At 42.7% G+C, this 19,995-nt stretch overlaps 1 protein-coding gene across 2 annotated transcripts in view; it reads left to right on the top strand.

Annotated features, from left to right (window-relative positions):
* Nucleotides 1-3,172: 3,172 nt before the first annotated feature.
* The window catches only part of MYL3 (myosin light chain 3), a gene marked incomplete at both ends in the record, with an annotated part of 32,975 nt that continues 16,152 nt past the window's right edge, over nt 3,173-19,995 (top strand). For both annotated transcript variants that reach the window (XM_080338994.1, XM_080338993.1), the window contains one exon: nt 3,173-3,295. In XM_080338994.1, coding sequence (XP_080195120.1) covers nt 3,173-3,295 — 123 coding nt within the window. The remainder of the gene's footprint in view (nt 3,296-19,995) is intronic.

Here is a 19,995-nt window from a genome sequence, read left to right as displayed (position 1 = left end):
ACAATCCCCACAATGCTGCGAGATTTGTGGAGTTTGGAAGGGAAAGTGCAATATGACTCTCCTCTGTATTATGGTCTCTTCTTATCTCACAGAGGTGGAGGTGACAAGATCCCAAGCTGCTCTTGAGCTGCTGCTGGCATCTTAATCGCCTGATATTTTCCAGTGCTGCTTTCAGTTCAGGAATAAGACTCGCTGGGTTTATTTTTCAAATATTGTGTAAAACACGCTTATGTCCTAGGCTGGTGTCTTCTCAGGTGCTGTCCTTGTTATTATGGCTGCTCTCAGAGCACACACTAATTTGCACTGCAGTTCTGCTGCTTTGAATTAGCAGAACCCAGAACTTGCTGGGTCTGCGCTGGCTCCTGCAATGTAAATTGAGAAGTCTATAGTAAGGGAATGTGGTGAAATTACTCCCTGGTGTTTTTTCAGGTCAGTAGAATGCTCTTGTAATTCTCCATCCATGACTCATTTCAGTGCAGAAATCTATGCAGCAAAACTTTCTACAGCGCATGAAAACAATGCATGATTTCAGTTATGTCTTTGCAGAAATATCTACAACTTACAAAGTTTGCAGAGATTGCTTGTTCTGATCAGCAGAGTATATCAGGTACTTTACATACTTTATCTTGTTTGCTCTGGAGAGAAAATGGGAAAATGGGAAATAAAAACCTGCAGAAAAACCTCTACTCATGGGCTTTGCAATATGAAGGAAATCTCAACAGATGGAATTCAGCCCAGGTAAGGTTCATCTCATTTAATTTAGGTGTCTATAATGCAAATAACTTTATGTGAACTTTGTGGCTCTGCTCCCACCACAGTCAACAGACATCTAGTCCATACACACAGAGTGATGCTGATCCATCTCTTTCAACCTTAGGTATCTATGGTTTCACTCAGTTGCTCAAATGCAAGGATCTGGTGTCTACGAAGCCTCTGACTACAGTGGCCTCTCCAGATCTGTGTGGGTGTCCTGTAGTTTAATCAGGGGATGGAATTCATTTGCCTACGTAAGAGTTTTTGGAGCCATTTCTGATACGTTGAGATGTGTATGGGACTAGCAGGTATGTAGTTATGGCACAGACACTACGGGAGACTGAGGACCTTCTACAGAGCCATTTGAAGGCCAGGTGGGATCATTTAGTGCATCTCTGGTGCATCTCCAATGCAAACAAATACCACTCTATAACCCAGGGACCAAATGTAAGTTTTACTGTAGGGGAGCTGGACCGCTCCCCTGGCTGCACTGGTTATAACGAGTGGGTCAATATGTTGGTGAGCTGCTGTCAGAAAGTTCTTCCCCAGGTGACCACACATAGACTGGGACTGGTGGGCTCCATCAGAGTGGATCTGTGGCTGTGGTGAACTGAAGAGGATGAGAGTCTGGTCTGGCCACAGTGAGCAGACAGATCTCTGCACCACTTTTCATGGAGACACATCTCTTGTCTACTACCAGATCCATGGAGGGGACCAGAACTGAGTTTCCTGGAAGATGATGGGCTGCTGGGAAAAATGTGATTCTACAGGCGGCCCCTGAAACACTAAAACACCTTGGTCAGGAGCAGCTCATGGCTCCTGTTATAGACAATGTTCCCAAAGTGTCCTCTTTGATTAGAGGAGTGAGATTTGCTTCCCATTACCCTAAAAGCACAAATCACCATTACTGTGGTATTCATGCTATTGGGATGATGAATTTATCACTAATACTGTGGCATTGCCTCGGATCAGGTAGGATATGGACCTGTATGCTGAAAGCTCAGCCCTTCCCCACTCCCCCTCCAGGATATCCAACTGGTTTCATTTGTTGAAGCCACGGTGGAGACAGCAGTTTAATGGGGGTGGACAGCTTTCTGCGGAATATTCATGTTGCGCTTCAAAGCTTGTTGTACTGCCAGTAATGGATGTGCTTCAATTTAGGAGCAGCTGAGCAGAATAAAGTACAAACACTTTTCCAGCAAAGCCACCCAGAGAATGGAGGAGAGCAGAGAGGAAGACGCTGCGTGGGTCAGGCTGACAACGGTGTTGGGAAAAGCAGGTCCCAAAGAGGTTTGAATGGCAGATTATCAGGATAACATAGTAAGCAAAATGGATTCATGATTCAACTGATATTATTTGAAATGCCAACACAGATCTCCTTTTCAAATATATTGTTATTTGATGAGTAGTTGTCTTATTACCGTGGGTGATTTTTTGTTTTAAATAATAATAACAAAAAAAATCTAGGCAATGTGGAAATGACTGTGGCTCAGAGAGTCACCTCTTGATTTAGAAAAATTACTTAAACAAATGTAGATCTGAAAATTGTTAACTCCAATTTTGCTTTGAAGGAGGGTTATTTAAATCAAAGTAAGTCTGGGATTAGAAAAGCTCCAAATGGATACCCTTATCTTAGTTATTTTAATAGGAATTTGGCATTCAAGTGCCTAAAATGGTCTGGAAAATCTCAGCCACGAGGACGTACTGACAGGCACCCAGTGCTATCACAAACCCTGTGTGTGCATGTGTGTCTGTATGTGTTTACCTGCTCCTTAGATCCATTCTACTATAAGTGACACTGGTTCTTTTCACCTTCCCAAGAGAAAACCAGTGTGTGATCTGAGGCACTAATATTCCCTATGCCAGCTGACATTTTGATGGTCAACCTCCTATATAGCTCCATCCTCGCATCTAAATATAAATCTGTGCTTGTCTTTTAATGAACTGCCACAGAACAAAGGCCAGGGGTGTCCCTGGAAGAGAGATGCTCTACAGCAAGTGAGCTGGGAAGTGTCAGCATGGCCTTGGAGAGGATAAAACCCATCGATGGGACCCAAATCATAACCCAACCTCCCCCTTGTACACGTACACACATGCACACGCACACTGAAAATGTTTGACCCAGCCTCAGCCCTAAAATCCCCAAACTGTCTTTCCATTTAAGTGCCAACTTGTAACAATGCCATATCGGATGGCTCTAAAATAGCTGGGTAGATGTCTTGTCCTTTTATAGCAGTGGCCCTATTGTAAGCTCTGGCATGTGACAGGTCTGAGATTGACACCATGTGTGACTTCAAGAGACCGGACAGGGATAAAGACCTGTGTGTGCTGGTGATTTATTCTGCAGCAGCCGCTTCTCTCCTGTCTGTCTGTCTGTCTCCTTCTCTCCCTTTCTAAAGCAGCCCACCAGCAAACCAACATGCCTCCAAAGAAGCCCGAGCCTAAGAAGGCTGAACCCAAGAAGGAAGAACCCAAACCAGCACCTAAACCAGCAGAGCCAGAACCAAAAAAAGAAGTTGAATTTAACCCAGCTTCTATCAAAGTACGTGTCTTTTAACCTGGTGTGGGAAGAAGCGGGGTGGTGAGGTTTGTGTTGGTGATGGTTCTGATGGTTGTGTATTTACAGCTGTGAGATGACATTTGCCAAAATTAGCTCTTGGTTTTCAGCAGAAAGCGAGCAGCAAGCGCAATTGCCACAGGTAAAGTAAGAGTGGGAGCAAAGTCACCGTCAGCTCTGCTAAACAGAGAAGCTAAAAGCTGAATTTTGTTTTATCTGAGGGTGTGCAGACCTGTTTGTCTTATCCCTAAAGCAGCACATTTAATTGCATGCAAACTTCACTGACTTTGGTGGGAAACTTATTGGTCCTATGCAGGCAATATTGCAGGTAGATGCCAGTAAGGCTCGAATGTACTCAGAAGTGACTACCGACTAACCAATGGCCAAGGCCATCTGGTAGGCTTGGAGTAGGCTTGGAGCGTGGGTTGAATTCATTTCTCTCTGCCCGTGATGCATCACTTTGACAGACATCACCAGGCGGGGACTTCCTTAAAGTGAGCCAGGGACATCTATGATTTTCCAGAAAAACCCAGCTGAACTGCAAAGGAACTGTGTGTGTTTTGGAAGACAGAGATAAACCAGGGGGAAAATCCATATTTCCTGAATGACCTGCTACTTTCAGGTTCTACCTCAAGGATTCCTTCAAAGGACATGAGCCTTCTCCTACTCTTTCTCTTTTAAATAAGTCTCTGCTGGAAAGAGTCACTGCTGATCTCAGCAGGGTTTGCTGAAGTCTTGCTCCAAATGTGTAAGGACAAGATTAGGTTTCCAAAGCCATTTGAGAGATAGGTTTTGGGAAAATTTGGGGTTACTACTGTAATCCTGCACTGCCTAACTGACATTATGTTCTCCTTTTAATGAACCACCTCATTTTCAGGCAACTGCCAATGTTTACGAAACACCCAGGGTTTTAAAGCCAAGAAATAGGTAATTCCAGTGAAATTATGCTGAAGATCTGTTTCCCTTTGAAACACAATTTTCAATAGGAATTGACTCTTCAGCAGATATCTGAGTGACTTTTTATTTGAAAAAAAAAATATCTCAGAGAATGATGAGGAGAAATAAATAATATATTCATCAGGAAATGACAGTGAAATGGACTGTCAAAGAGTGACTTCTTGACTTATAAAAATGTAATAAGCATGCAAAGATCAAAAAATGACTAGTTCCCTTTTCCTCCTTCTGCACCACACACATTGGCAGGTGATGTCAGAGACCCCCGCATACATCTTTAGGAACAGCTTTGACATATTGTTTGCACACACAACGGATAGATGTTGCAAGACATTGCAGGATTTATTTGCAAGGCATTGTCCTTTGGGAATTGTCCTCTGGGAATTGTCCTCTGGGAAGAGGCATTGCCCTTGGTGAAAAGAGGAGCTTTGCAGCATCTCACAGGTTTCTTTCTCATGGGGCTTTCTTTTTCCTTCCTGTTGTTTGTTTGTTTGTTTTTCCCAAGAAACTGGGAAATCAACAGGGGAGTACTGGTGGTCACTTGTGCTATTGGTGAGCCAGAGGACATGAGACAAGACTAGATAATTCCTAAGAGGAAAACAGATAGAGCTTCACTGGCATCCACGGGACCAGATCCTTGGAGCTTAGATGTGGGATTAATGTCTCTGACACCCTCTCTTTTTAGCTAAAAAAGTAAAGTTTCCCCCTCAGAAACTATGTGAAAAAGAGGATATGTTACTCTGTCTCTTCCGCACATCTCCTGAACACACTGCAGCAGGTCTCATGGGTGGCTCAGAAATCCCAGGCTGTTGAAACCATTTACTTCTGTGACATTATTCTGGCTCTTGCAGCTGGAGATTTCTGACAGAGGAAGCACTGAAAGTGGGTTTGTCCTCCCTGGAATCGTAAAGAGCTTGCAAACCTTTCAGTTTAAGTACTGGTGGGGAAAAACAGAAAAAGAAAATGAGCAGTAATTTGTTGCTATATCAAGAAAAAAATCAGATTACAAGAAATTTGATTTTGCGTTAGTTTTTAGACTAATGAGAAAAGGGTAGGCACTATGCTCTGAGAAGGACTTGCACCATGACCTTGGGCAAGTGGTGTTGGTGGGATCCAGCTCTCTGCTAATGTCTCTGTACTTAACATTCCTGCACTGTGAAAGGAAGAAGGGACAATTGCAATAGCTTCTCTTAGAGGGCACAGATACCTTCAGCCTGGGTGCCAGGACATTGTGGTAATATTCAGCTGAGATCCTATGACATTGTGGTATGAAGGGCAGCTCAGTCCAGCAGAGAGATGAGTTGTAATTAAAAAAAAATTACATTTTTATCCAGATAGGATATGAAAGCAACTAATTTCTGCCTTTAAACAAACAAACAAACAAAAAAAAACAGAAAAAAAACCCCAAAACTTGGCACACTTATTAATGCAAATTCTTATTTTTCTCTCCATCACGATTTGCAATTATGGAATCTTATGTTTTTTAAAATGCTAAAAAATATGTCTTGAGTTCCTAAGAAAAAAAGTAAATCCAATACTCCCATGACAACATCTCTTAATCTTTGCAGAGAATATTCCATTATCTGCTGTATAACGAATTGTATTAGGGAAAGCATTGGTAAATGCATGATTTGAGTCTGGAGTATTTTTTTTTCAAATCTTTTAGCAAGGGGAGATTATATTCTCTAGAGATATTTTCCTAGGAATTTTTCAATTAAATGTTTTTAATCAAAAATGCTTTTGTCAAAACTGAAGCTATTTGTGCGCAAGTGATGGGTCTGGCAAGTATATTTTTCCCTGTTTCATAAACCTAGCTCTGATGGAGCTCAGGCCATCTGGTATAGATCAGAATACCTCCCTAGATCATTGTACAACATTTGAAAAAAATGCTTTAATGAGTTTTGAAATTCTCCAAACATCCCATTTCTGCATTCCAGGGTGAAACTGGTTCTTGTTTTCATGCAGAAGATAATCCATAGTGTATCAAAAAAGAAAAAAAATGTACCAAACCAAAATGCTAAAAATTATCAAAATGCATCTTTTGATGGAAATGTCTCAAATTATCAATACTTCTTCGCAGACTTTATTGCACAATTTTGTATTTGGAATTTTAAAACTTTTTGTTTAGACACTTAAAAGTCTCAAAAACAAAATAGTTCTGCAGAAAGGAAAAGTGCTGCTTCTTTCATTTTTCTTGATTGTTACAGTCTACTCTCATGATAATGGTCTAAGGGTCTTATTTTGCACTCCAACATGATGTTAGGTTTGCCCATTGTCTTTCTCTTGCACTTCATGGTCTCACTCTGTAATGGGTCTATATCAGGATGTCAGTTATAGTAGACTAAGTGTGAGATACATCCGCTTAAGTAAATGTAAACTAAAAAAATCTACAGTTTTAATGTTACTCACGTAAGCATTCCCATACTATTTGATCCAGTTCTTAGAAATTTTCAAAGTAGATTGAATGGCATTTTCAACTCAAAGAAAAGAGTTTTTTGGGGTTTTTTGTGTCTTTATTTTCTATAAGAGTTTGACTGAATCCACGAGGAAGCCTTCTTTTTGGAGAAACCTTGTTAATTTGGGGACAAGATTGTCCTGAAGAGATTTTGTAGCAAGAAGATTTTCTATACCATATATCTAATTAATTTCTACCTAAATGCTGTCTTTTAGCAGAAGGGCACATTTTGCCAGAAATATATACTGCTCTCCTGAAAAGCAATATGGCTGATGCAAAACAGGATTCATCTGTTATGGACACAGAAAGTGGGACTGACCCACGTAGCTTTAACCATAGGAAAACCGATCATTGATTTTAAGCAGATCATCTATAATTAGCAGAGAGAAACTCTCCAGAGGTTTGTCCCTTGCAGTAGTGTTAACTGCCTATATTGGGACGGACTGCATCACCCTCTGGAGAAGCTGTTGTTAGGGGGATATGAGACAGGTATTTGGGTGCCAATATTTCGGAAGCTAAAATTAGCTGAGATGATGTGTGCTTGAAGTCCGGTGAGTCCTGGGTACAAAAAGGCCACGGAGAGACAGCTGGTGTATGTGAGGACCTGGAAGGGACACGGCTTACCATATAGAGTTATCCTTAATAACCACATTTTCCCTTGTCATCACTTGATATGCTTATTGTAGCAGCATGCAGTAATACAGGTGCCGAGGGAAAAGCAGTCATCGTTTATTTTTGTGCAGTGCTGTGATCTTGAAGCCATGTGAAACCTGTTCTCCCTGAAAGGCCCTGTGGGCTTCTGAACAGCTGCAGGCATGATAAGGAAAGTTTCTTCCCTTTTTATGCAAGAAAAAATGAAAGAGCATCTGGGATGGAAACAGTCAGGAGGGAAATACAAGGTTCTCTTTCCCCTCTACTCTGCCCTGGTGAGACCATATCTGGAATACTGTGTCCCCTCAGTTCCAGAAAGACAAGAAACTGCTGGAGACAGTCCAACTCAGAGCCACAAAGATGATGGAGTGGAGCATCTCCTGTATGAAGAAAGGCCGAGAGAGCTGAATCTCTTTAGTTTGGAGGAGACTGAGGGGTGACCTCTTTAATGGTTATAAATATGTAAAGGGTGAGTGTCAAGAGCATGGAGCCAGGCTCTTCTCGGTGATAACCAATGGTAGGACAAGGGGTAATGAGTTGAAACTGGAACACAAGAGATTCCAATTAAATTTGAGAAGAAATTTCTTCTCAGTGAGGGTGGCAGAGCCTGGCCCAGGCTGCCCAGGGGGTTGTGGAGTCTCCTTCTCTGCAGACATTCCAAACCGCCTGGACACCTTCCTGTGTAATCTCATCTGGGTGTTCCTGCTCCATGGGGGGATTGCACTGGATGAGCTTTCCAGGGTCCCTTCCAACCCCTGACATTCTGGGATTCTGTGATCATGCAGCACCAGTAAAGATGAGATCCCATCAGACTTGTGTGATCAGCTCCAAAGCATCATGCTTGCTGTGGTGCAATGGCAGGAATGCAGCCAAGCAGATGTGCAGGGGTGCAAGTTTGAGCATCCCCTGCAGCATGAAACAGGGCTGAGGAGACCTCAAGGTGGCCACAGTCTGGGGAAAGGGAAGGAAACAGAATCATTCTGGTTTGAAAAGAACCTCAAGATGTATTGTATCAGGAATAGTGTGGCCAGCAGGACTAAAGAAGTGATTCTGCCACTGTATTTGGCACTGATGAGATCAAATCTTGAATCCTGTGTTCAGTTTTAGGTGCCTCATCGTAAGAAAGACATTGAAGTGCTAGAGAGAGTGCAGAAGCTGGTGAGGGGCCTGGAGCACAAGTATGATGAGGAGTGGTTGAGGGAGCTGGAGCTGTTTAGTCAGGAGAATAGGAGCCGAGGGGAGACCTTCTCGCTGCCTACAACTGCCTGAAAGGAGGTTGTAGCATGAAGGGTGTTGGTCTCTTCTTCCACGTAGCAAGTGATAGGACAAGAGGAAATGGCCTCAAGTTGTGCCAGTAGAGGTTTAGATTGGGTATTAGGAAAAAAATCTTTTGGAAAGGGTTGTCAGATGTTGGAACAGGCTGCCCAGGGAAGTGGTGGAGTCGCCATCCCTGGAGGAGTTAAAAAGGTGTTTTGACGAGGTTCTCGGGGACATGGTTTAGTGCTAGAGTTAGGTCATGGTTGGACTCGGTGATCCTGAGGGTCTCTTCCAACTAAAATGGTTCTATGATTCTATGATCATTGAGTTCAACCATTAATCCAACGCTGCCCCATAGTCCTGAGAACCTCGTCTCCATCTGTCCAACCCTGCAGGGATGGTGACTCCAGTACTCCCCTGGGCAGCCTGTTCCAATGCCCCACAGCCCTTTGGGGAAGAAATTGTTCCCCAGATCCAACCTCAACCTCCCGTGGTGCAACTTGAGGCCGTTTCTTTGTGTCCCTGTCTCCCCTCAGCTCCTGTTCTCCAGCTGAACCCCCCAGGTCCCTCAGCCGCTCCCATCACACTTGTGCTCCAGCCCCTCAGCAGCTCCGTTCCCTTCTCTCCACTCGCTCCAGCACCTCAAGGCCTTTCTTGGCGTGATTACCCCAAAACTGACCCCAGCATTTGAGGTTTGGCCCCCCAGTGCCCCGTCTAGGGGGATGGTCCCTGCCCTAGATGTGCTGGCCACACAAGTGCTGGTACAAGTCAAGGAGATAAATCCAATTTCCTTAACAAATGCCCTGGTAGATGAGCTTCTCAGAGCAGTTTTGGTACTTAGTGAAGAATTTATTCTGTGCTGAGGTGACTGAAATGGTTATTTCAGAGTGAGCTTGAATGTGGTAGAAATGTGTATGAGTGGACATTGGACATACTTGTGAGAAGGGCTTAGACTGGGAATGAGAAAGCAGGAGTTTGTAGACAAAAAGGATTTTGTTTGTTCTATAAATGTGTTGCATTAGTGTGCATGAGACAAAAAAAAATGTATTAAACGTGGCTATATTAAAGAAATTCAGTCTACAGCAGTAACAAATGTGTGTGCAAGACAAGGTAAAGCAGCATGGGACACCTTTGTGTGTACAGAGGCACGTGTGTGAGACAGAGGTTTTGTATTCCCATTTTTTGAGGAGTTTGTGTGTGCAATCAGTAGCCATAGGGCATCTGCCCCCATTTCTTGAAGTTTTGTAGCTGCCTGAGAGGTTTTGAATGTAGCTGTTATTCAGAGAGAGGAATTTAGCTACATCCCTGACTTCTGTATGAAGGGGAGGGGGTGTGTGTGGGAGAAGGGGTTTTTACACAAAAAGGCTTCTTTGTGAATGAGAAAGCTGAAGTGTTGGCCCACTTGAGAGAGATTGTAAGTGTGAAAAAGAGGTATTTTTGCTGGATGTGTGAGGGAAACGAGATGAGTTCATGGGGCACATCTCTTCTGGTGTGTGAGGCTCAGCAGCAGGTAACTTTCTAGCTGGCTGGTGACAATATTGTAATGTCCTTTATGACACAGACCCATGGAAAACAAAGCAACAGAAGTTGCTTTGGAAAGACAGGGAGCTTTTCTTGACAGAAAAAACATTTGCTGGGACAAAGTGAGAACCATTTAATTGAGTCTCTGAGTAGATGATGACCTGGGACATCCTGAAGGCATCCAGACTATTAAGGGCTTGTCCAATTCAGAAGAAAGACTGTCTGGATATCCCATGCAGTGTACACGTATCAGATCCAGCTTGGAAGATGGAATCATGTTATGTTTTAGTAAGATGTGAGGGCGATGCCAGTCTTTGCCTACTTTGAAACCTGCCAGGTTGTTATATCACATTGAGAGTTTGGCCAAGTCTTCCTTGAGGATGACATGGGAACTCTTTACATGTGTGTACCTGAACCTCCAAGACCAGTCACCAAGACAGTGGAAGGCGGCCACTGTATGCCTTCATCCTCCCAACACCCTCTCATCTTTCGCTCTCCAACCTATTTTTACCCTTGGTTTCATTCCTTCCAGGTGCTACATATTCCCATTGTCATCACCATTATTATTATTGGCCTGCAGTGCAGCTTAGCAGAAATGCTTTTAGAGAGCAATTTCCCTTCTGTGCTCACATATTTGAAGGTTTCTGAAGTGGGCAGACACCTGCCAGCCTAAACTGAGCCCATGCCGGTCCTCTTGCTCTCAGTGGCTTCTTCCTGAGCCTTTCAAGCACAGAGAAATTTGAGTAGCGAGTCTTGAGGAGGCTCCATGCAAAAACGACTAAAAGTTTAGCCAAGACAAGAGAGCCCGCTGCAAGCTCCTGGGAGTCAGTAGGAAATTTTTCCTTTTGCATTTTATGGGATTTGCCTCTGACTCACTGTTCTTGCTATGGTGAGGTGTGAGAACTTTGGTAAGCTTGTTGTGATTTATTTTTAATTTTGCAAGCGTCGAATGGCCCCTAGGTATGTGTTCAAAAATTTCATTGATCTGGAAAATATCTTCAGGTGCACAGAGACATCTGCTTTTTCAGCCTAATAATGATATGAACTCCTGTAACTCCAGAGGAAGATTTCAGATGCCATCTATTTCAAATAACAGAAATTTGAAATTTGAAAATGGAAAAAGCCCAGCCTGGCTTTCATGTAGGGAATATTTAACTTAAATGAGATGTCTATCTCAGCTGATTATAGGAAAGAAAAAGCAGCTCTACCCTGAAACCTTTGTCTGTCCCAGTTCAAGTTGCTATCTCAAGTTCTGCCCAAGGCCCAACTCTTAAAGAAATGATGGACCTGTTTCAAAATCCTGGCTCTGGACTGACCATGGAGGAGAGAAGATCTGCAGGATACTGAACCTGAACAATCTCTATCATGTCTGAAAGAAAATCCCATATCCTCCCCATCCATCATCCCCCCAAAGCTGGGGGGAATCCAACTTCAATAACCTATGATCCTGCCTAGGAAGAATCTACCCTGAGGATTTCAGGTTGTAGTGGGCAGCAGTTGTTTTGAGTGGGAACAGGAAAAAGATCATATTCCTGAAAGGATTCCCTTCCCAGTTCAAGACAGCTAAAATCACAGAACCACAGAACAGCATGGTTTGGGTTGGAAGGAACCTTCAAAGCCCATCCAGTCCAACCCCTGCCATGAGCAGGGACATCTTCACCAGCTCAGGTTACTCAGAGCCCCATCCAGCCTGGTCTGGGATGTCTCCAGGGATGGTTCATCCACCACCTCTCTGGGCAACTTCCTCTGGTATTTTATCACCCTCACTGTAAAAAAATTCTTCTTCATTTCTGGCCTGAATCTCCCCTCCTTTAGTTTTAAACCATCAGCCCTTGTCTTGTTGCAACAGGACCTACTAAAAAGTCAAGGATGCTGTCAGGGGTGTCATCACATTTTCTGTTCTGTCCCTAAAGCCTCCCTGTCTGTTGAGAGATTGTTGTATGCAGCTGCCACAAGTATTTTTCCGTAGTTGATGGTTGAGACACACTACCTTACACATTAAAATCAGGTGATGGTTGTTCTTATTATACCCCATTAGCAATTTTCTTCAGTGCTTCTGGATGGACCTCAGAGATGAACATAACTGAAATGCCATGCTGCCATAGCAGGCTTCTAAAGGCAGCTCTGCTCTTTTATTCTCTCCTTTATCTATCACACTCTATGCTGCTCTGGATGCACAGGAAGTTCTCAGACCAGCTGGCCATTGTGGGACAACTTTTAATAGTGGAGAGAGCAACTTTCTTCCTCCCTTCCCAACCTTTTGAGTAGCTGGCCCCAGGCTGAGATGAATTTAGCAGCTTGCTTGACAGAAATGAATCAGTGCCTGAAAGTATAATGGGTATTTCAGTATTAGGAAACAACCTGTAGCCTTAACCCAGTGAAATGTTTCATCAGAAGAAGGGATGTGGGAGGACTCAAGACCCCAAGGTTGGAGGTGGCCCCAAGGGCAGATGATGCCCAAGAGATGCAGGCCATGATGCAGAATGGCGAAGAAATAGTAATATTTTAAACAGGCATGCATTGAAACACACCAAAAGGTTTTTTTTTTTCTGTGGTGTATTCCACATTCTTAGGGCCAAAACCGAACAGCACTGGAAATTGAAGGAGCTTTCCAGATTAATTTTAGGGGCTAACGAAAATCTGGCTATCTTTGTATATGCCTCTTGTTCACAGAGCTGGGTGACATTTCTCGTAAAAATAGTTTTTGGGGAGACTTGGAAAGTGCAGTTTGGTAGTAGCAGAATGTTTTGTGAATACACAGCTATTTTGCAAAGACTCTTCAAAAAAATCTGAAAAGAATAAAGAAAATTGCCAGTTTCAGCTTTTTTAAGTTAATTCCTTGTTTAGATATTTTTGATCTAAAGCAGCTATTAATTTTGCAGAGTTCTTTCCTTTTTATATAAAAAAAATACCCAGAAATTTTAAATGATTGAAATTACTTCAATTTGGACAGAAGAGAACATTTTGACCAATTTGGAACAATTTTTCTCCCTCATTTCCAACTAAAACTGTCATCAAGTAGAACACAAAACCCAAATCTGTTTTCATTCTTAATCAAAATGACTTTTTTTTTTTAAAAAAAAAAATTGGAAATTACTCAGCGGCAACCTAAAATACATAGTAGTATGATTTTTTTTTTTTTAAATAATTTTTCAGGGTAGTTTCCACTTCCAAGTCTTTGTTACAGAGCTGCCAAGAAATAACTTTTCTGCAATGTCTGATGTCTGTGGTACCGGGATGTACAAAACCAAGCCTGTAAACAGCTCAGCTTGGTCTGAAGGACATAGAGATGAAAATATGTCAAGTTTCACATGTTCTTTTTTTTATTTGAAGTAACTTGGAGTTGCAGCATTACTGAATCCTCAGGCCTTGGAGCACTTAAGGCAAAATATGCAACTTTCTGTGTCTGGATTGCTGAGAGGCAACAGGGATTTTCTGTACGTGACTTTCCTTAGTCTGTCATGGAAAGGAGATAATTTCTGTAGAGGGTCTTAAACGCCAGTAACTTTCTTTGCCTAATAATGAAGAAAAGTCTATGGCACTGAGTAAACCCTGCCCAAGTGCAGCCCGGCTTTACTGAGTCATTTGAAACAACTGAAAGTAAGATTTTCTGCAAATACGTCTAGGCTTTTTTCTTTTCATCTCCCTCTACATTTCCCCTCATACCCTTGCATGTTTCACATCTTTATCTGTCTCCCTTGATATTTATACCCCCCTTATCTCTGCATCATTTTCCAGCCTGCTTTTCACTTCTGTGTAAAGAACAGAAATTGTACAAATTGTGCAAAGCTAAGAATTGTGCAAAAGCAAAAGTTCATTTTGAGAGGGTTTGCACCGCTCTCAGCAGAGTGATTTAAATGCGATTATTATTTTCCAGGTTCATTTTCTCTTTTCAGCCATTATGTCAGACAAACTAGTACACAAGGGCTTATTTGTTTCTGCTTTGCCACCCAACTAACTTCGCAGCTTTTTGAAAAAGGAGGCCATGAGAGAATAGCAAATAAACTTGATTTTAACAGTTTCTGGGGTTTTTAAGTGGCTCTGCAGCAGATCCTGACTTAGAAAGCCCTTAGAGTGCATTCTGCCATGGACATTTATCTTCTGAGATCTGAGCCAACACGTTTGCCTGCTTATCTAGCACATGGTGTGGATGTGGCCTCTGTGGGCTTGTTTGCACGCTTGCAGTTGTGTGTAAGGTAGGTTTTCTTTGATTTGTAGATGAACAAGTATGCAACATATCGATGTGGAGATCTAGTGCTATGCGTGTGTGTATCTGAGGTGGAAAGCGACCGAGAGCTGCTCAAACCACAGCCTTACCACCGTCCCTCCAAACGGTGCCTCACAGCCTTGCCTTTTCCTTTTCCTCTCTCCAATCTGCCCCTTGATGAGCAGTGAGTTATTAAAGGCACACTCTGGATATGGAGCAGCTCTGTAATAAGATCTGCATTTCTCACATAGCTGCTAAACCTCAATCAATATGGTTTTAATCGCCATTTGTGTAACGTGCAGTAACTATTAGGTTTAAATTAAATGCACAGCTCGGAGCATACAGAAGGCCCTGACCAAAGTGCTAACTTTTCCCAAGTTGCTGGAAAGCTGGACTGTGGAGACAGAAATTTTACTTCTCTCATAAACCAGTTAAATCTTAACTTGGAGAAGGGGAAAAAATGCTGAGAGCAGCTAAAGGTGGGTTGGGAGTGGAGAGGAACAGGGGCTCTTAACAGAAACAGAAACTTTGGGTTTTCCCTAACTTTTGCAAAGACATTAGTGTTTAAGCAGAGGTGTCTGGGTGCACCTTTCCCCATTGTCTGGGGGAAGAATAGTTTGGGTTGAAGGTACCTTCAAAGCTTCCCCAGTGCCACCCCTGCCATGAGCAGGGACATCTTCAGCAGCTCACATTGCTCAGAGCCCCGTCCAGCCTGGCCTCGGATGTCTCCAGGGATGGTCCATCCACCACCTCTCTGGCCAACCTGGCCCAATATTTTACCACCTTCCTGCTGCCTCTCTACCTACACGGCTCTAGCGGATAAGAACTGCTCACCTGGCTTCACAGGCTCTGGGACATTGGGTCTGAAATAATCTCAGTCTCTCCTAAAGCTGTAGTGGCTCATAATAGTCTCAAAATATAGAACTTTCTCACGTTAGACTGATAACAAGCTCTTCCACTTCCATCTTCTTTCCTCCCCCAGCTCAGGGACTGATCTGTTTGCTTTGTTGTAAAGTTTTCTAGTGACAAAAGGATTGATTAAAGCCCAGGTATTATTTAAAACAGCAACAACAAAACAACATCAAAGCATATTTTCTAACAATATTATGTATATATATGTGAGTGTGCGTGTGTGTAAAATTATCATATGCTGGTCAGTGTAAAGAAGCATAAACCAATATGTGAAAGGAAATTGATGTAATATTAGCAGAGGGGCAATGCCAATGTTATCTCCAGAATGTTGGGGTTTAAGTTCATGTCTCATTTTATACATGTGTCTGACATGGCATTGTTCCCTCCCCTGTTGTAGCTGCAACCTGAATCCTAAAAAAGCAGATAGGCAGAGAGGGAGTCACTTAAATTTAGACTGAAATCATTGTGCTATGCTCAGGGCATGCTCTCAGCTTGCAGCCCAGCTCTCTTTGATGAGATGGCTGCTTCCCAGAATCCCAGCCACAACCAGAGAACTGGGTGTTACTGCCACTAATAACAGGGATCAGGAGAGATTTAGCAGCTTTTGCTCATGAATGTTGTCCACATCAATCAGCGCAGCCCCCTCCAGTCACACATACTCCCATGCTGGTTTATCCCAGGTGAATACCTACATCCTACTTTTCCAAACATCTGTGCTCTAGATCCAAAAGATCTCAGCCTCTAGATTTAAAAGGATCAGTGTAGAATCTCTCATTTTTGTTTTTTCTGGCTAGCTTGGGGTTTAATGTGTGTGTATGGTTGTGAATGTGAGTTGTGTGTACAATATATGTATTAGGAAGAAATTCTTCATGATGAGAGTGGTGAGGCAGTGGGACAGGCTGCTCAGGGGAGCTGTGGATGCCCATCCTTGGAGACACTCAAGGCCAGGCTGGATGGGACTTTGAGCAACCTGACTTGGTGGGGTGTGATGCTGCCCATGGTGGAGGAGTTGGATGAGATGATCTTTAAGGTCCCTTCCAACACAAATCATTCTATGTATATGTATCTGTAGTAAGTATAGATATACAAATATATATGGTATGTGCATGTGCTCGTAGATGTGTGTAGGAAAGAAAAGTGAGTTTGCATTTATGTATATTCATATGTAAATACAAATAAATACACACACATATACAGACATATATATGGATGAGCAAATATTCGTACCCATGCATACACCCTTGTGTAGCTTGTTTTTTTGCCCAAACACCCATGCAATGTGCCTGGATGGCCTATTTGGGGACCAGTGTCACCTTCTCAGCCGTCCAACAGGTGTAGGAGAGCCAGACCCCACAGCTCATCCTGCTGGGATCAATCTGAAAAGGAAGGTGACACTCAGCCCATGACCCGGCTGGAGCCAATCCAGCCTCCAACCTACAAAAGCCTCTCTGCTTCAGCAAACTTACACATCCAAAACCCATAATAGAAATGATGACAATCCATTGATTGTGTTTTCTTAGAAACAGTGGAACATTGCAGCCACTGGGCAGAGGTGGTTAAAAAATCTCCTGTGAGAAGTCTGCTTCTGTGAATGATCTTAGAAAAACAAACTGGTTTATAACCCACGAACCCACGCAGCCTTAGAAAAACAGCACTGGGGAAGAAGGAAATAAACAAAAGGTGTCATTGTGAACCCAGTTATGGTTAAGTGCAGACTGACAATAACTGCTGAGGACTTGGATAAAATAAATAAAATAAAATAAAATAAAATAAAATAAAATAAAATAAAATAAAATAAAATAAAATAAAATAAAATAATAAATAAAATAAAATAATAATCAAAAAAATGTTTTAAGGAAAATAGCTCAAACTTTTCAGTGCTTGTGGTTAGTGCTGACTAGTAGGTAAAAGTCACAGCCTGGCAGGGGGTAAAAATGTTCTTTCTTTAATTTAATGCTTGTGAAAAGATAACGTCCACACCCAAACTGCACCCCTCTCTGTCCAGGAATGAAATGTCATCGCAATGCTGTGCTGCTTGCTGACAGCACTTCGTAAATACAGCAACTGCGTCTGCCTCCAGCAACCTTATGCATGGGGAGCAAGAGGCAGGAGATGCTGTAAGGAGCGGGAAAAGGCGCTGGGGGCTGAGTCAGCGGGACATGCACAGACCCTGTGGTTTTTGGGAGAAACTTGTTTTTTTTCTGTGTCAAAGCCTGGAGAAAACTGTGATGGGTCAGAGCACTTGTTAATGTGATCGAGTTTTGGACTTTGACGTTGTTGTATGAGGAATGAAAACAAAACAAAAACTCGGAAATGTCAGCTCCAGTTGTGGTTGTAGAAGATTTGGCTTCTTTCTACATAAATAAATAAGCCTCTAAATAAAGCAAAGGACCCTGGCAGGCTGAACTGAAAGGGAAAACTCGTGGTGGTGGCAGGAAAAGGCAAAGAGTTTCTCCTTCCTTCTTTTTTTTCCATTGGAATCTGGAATTTCTGTAAAAGGGCAGGATTTGAAATTTCTGTCATCTCGAACAACCTCCCAGCTTGGGCTCAGCTTTTCATACTGGAGCTCCCTGGTGATGGTGGGGATGGGCAGGAACATCCAGTACGGCTGCGGTTACATAGTGAGATCAGAGCACACTGTTTTCCAGCTCACAATGAGCAACGTCCTGCTTTGGAAAACAATAATAATAATAATAAAAAAAGACAAATAAAACCAACCCCCACAGTATGAAGTACGGCAGATATTAGTTTGTGCTCGTGGGTTTTCTATAGAGAAGTTTTGGCCCATTTGAAACTGGGGCTGGGTTACAGAGTGATTATTTTGGGAGCGGCATGTGTGCTGCGCCTGCCAGCATCGTGAAACAAAAGCAGAGATCTCCCCGTCGTGCGTTTGTTATCGTGGTGATTGTTTGGCAGTTTAATCGCACTTTTTTTTTTTGTTTTAAGACAGTTGCAGGGCAAGGGGTGTGACATTTTAAAGGGGTCTGGCTACTGTTTGATTTTGCCGGAGCTGCAAGTGCATGAGGAGGGACTGGATTTGCTGAGGACTGGTTGGCATCATCCCATCCCTGGGAAGGCTTGGGGTGGTGATGGCTACAATGCCAATGGTAGAGAAAAATTGGGGTCGTGATGGCTGCAGTGGCAATGGTGGAGGAAAATAACAGTTTTGGGACAGAATTAGGAGAAAGTGATGTTTGCTGGGCTGTGAAGATCGTCATAGTAGACCTCAGGGGAAGAAAGACATGGTAGATAGTTGTGGTGGCTGGTGTTACTGGTGGAAGTACTTTGTCAAGGTGTTTTGTTCCTTGGGGTACCTTGCTGTGTATGAGCGGGAGCTTCAGCTGCCAGAGCCAGAAATGACTTCTTTTCCTTAGATTATTCATTTACAGACACCTTTCTGCTATGTCTTGCCTGACACCCATCAAACTAATTTCACTTAGACCAACTCAATGTCTCACATGCTCTCATTCACTATGAGCATGACTGGCATGTCAATCAGCAACCTAGAAGAGTTACACAACCATGTCATCTGAGAACAAAATTAGTTCAGCAAAGGGTTGTTGTTTTTAAGCTTGGTGGAGGAATTAAAATATTAGAAGAAACCAGCTTGAATTTTCAGGAGAAGACTTCAGCGACACACAAAAATACCCGCAAAAATTCTACTTTGGCAGCTTGAAATGGATTTTTTTCAGCCCAAAAAGGGTTGTTTTGGTAGGGTTTGGAGTGATGTAATGTGTGGGAGTGGTATTCTTTAAGTCAGTTTTTCATGAAATATGCCATTTCAGTGTGAAAATATTAGAATTTAAGATTAAAGAAAAAGAAAAAGGAAAGGAAAAAGAAAAATAAAAAGAAAAGACAAAGGAAAAGAAGGAAAGGAAAGGGAAAGGAAAGGGAAAGGGAAAGGGAAAGGGAAAGGGAAAGGGAAAGGGAAAGGGAAAGGGAAGGGAAGGGAAGGGAAGGGAAGGGAAGGGAAGGGAAGGGAAGGGAAGGGAAGGGAAGAAAGGAAAGGAAAGGAAAGGAAAGGAAAGGAAAGGAAAGGAAAGGAAAGGAAAGGAAAGGAAAGGAAAGGAAAGGAAAGGAAAAAGAAAAAGCTGCCAGTCTTTACAATACAAATTTTAATTTGGAAATGAATGACAAAGAGAAGGGCATTTATGTCAAAATAATGTTTACCAAATTAAATAAAGAAATGTTTCACTTTTCCTGCACACTTTCCAACATATCCTATTCACCAATTGTATTATCTAGTGAATAACTTTTCATGTCCTGTTTGAGAACTTCCACCTTAAGATGATCTTATTGCAAGGGCACGAGTCCAATGCTGTACTGTAAATACACATGGAACAGTGAAGCCTACCTGTCCCTGTGCATGTGGACTGGGAGATGAGCTTTTTTTCCTTCTTAGCACCTACTTACCATGATGTTTGAGGGCCTAAAGCCCCCAGAAAGTGTTGAAATGTGGTCCACAAGCTGTATCCTTGGGGTTCTTCTCCAACAGAGACCCAACCCGTGTGCTATTGTCTGATTCAAGCAGACAGCACAGGCAATGTCTGACCTCTCCTACACCCCAGGCTCCCCACCAGGATTTGACAGAGGGTATTTTTTAAGTTTTATAATTTCTTCCATGGTTGCAAACATCTGAACAAACATCTGCTGGTGAGGCTGGTGAAGGGGGGGAGTTGCAGAGAAGGTGGGAAGCCAGCCATCAACAAACGGCTGGAGAATCCAAAA

Source organism: Nesoenas mayeri, assembly GCF_963082525.1.
Source record: "Nesoenas mayeri genome assembly, chromosome: 2".
NCBI lineage: Eukaryota > Metazoa > Chordata > Aves > Columbiformes > Columbidae > Nesoenas > Nesoenas mayeri.
The sequence above is the reverse complement of the archived record's forward strand: the minus strand, read 5'-3'. Positions and strand labels throughout refer to the sequence as shown.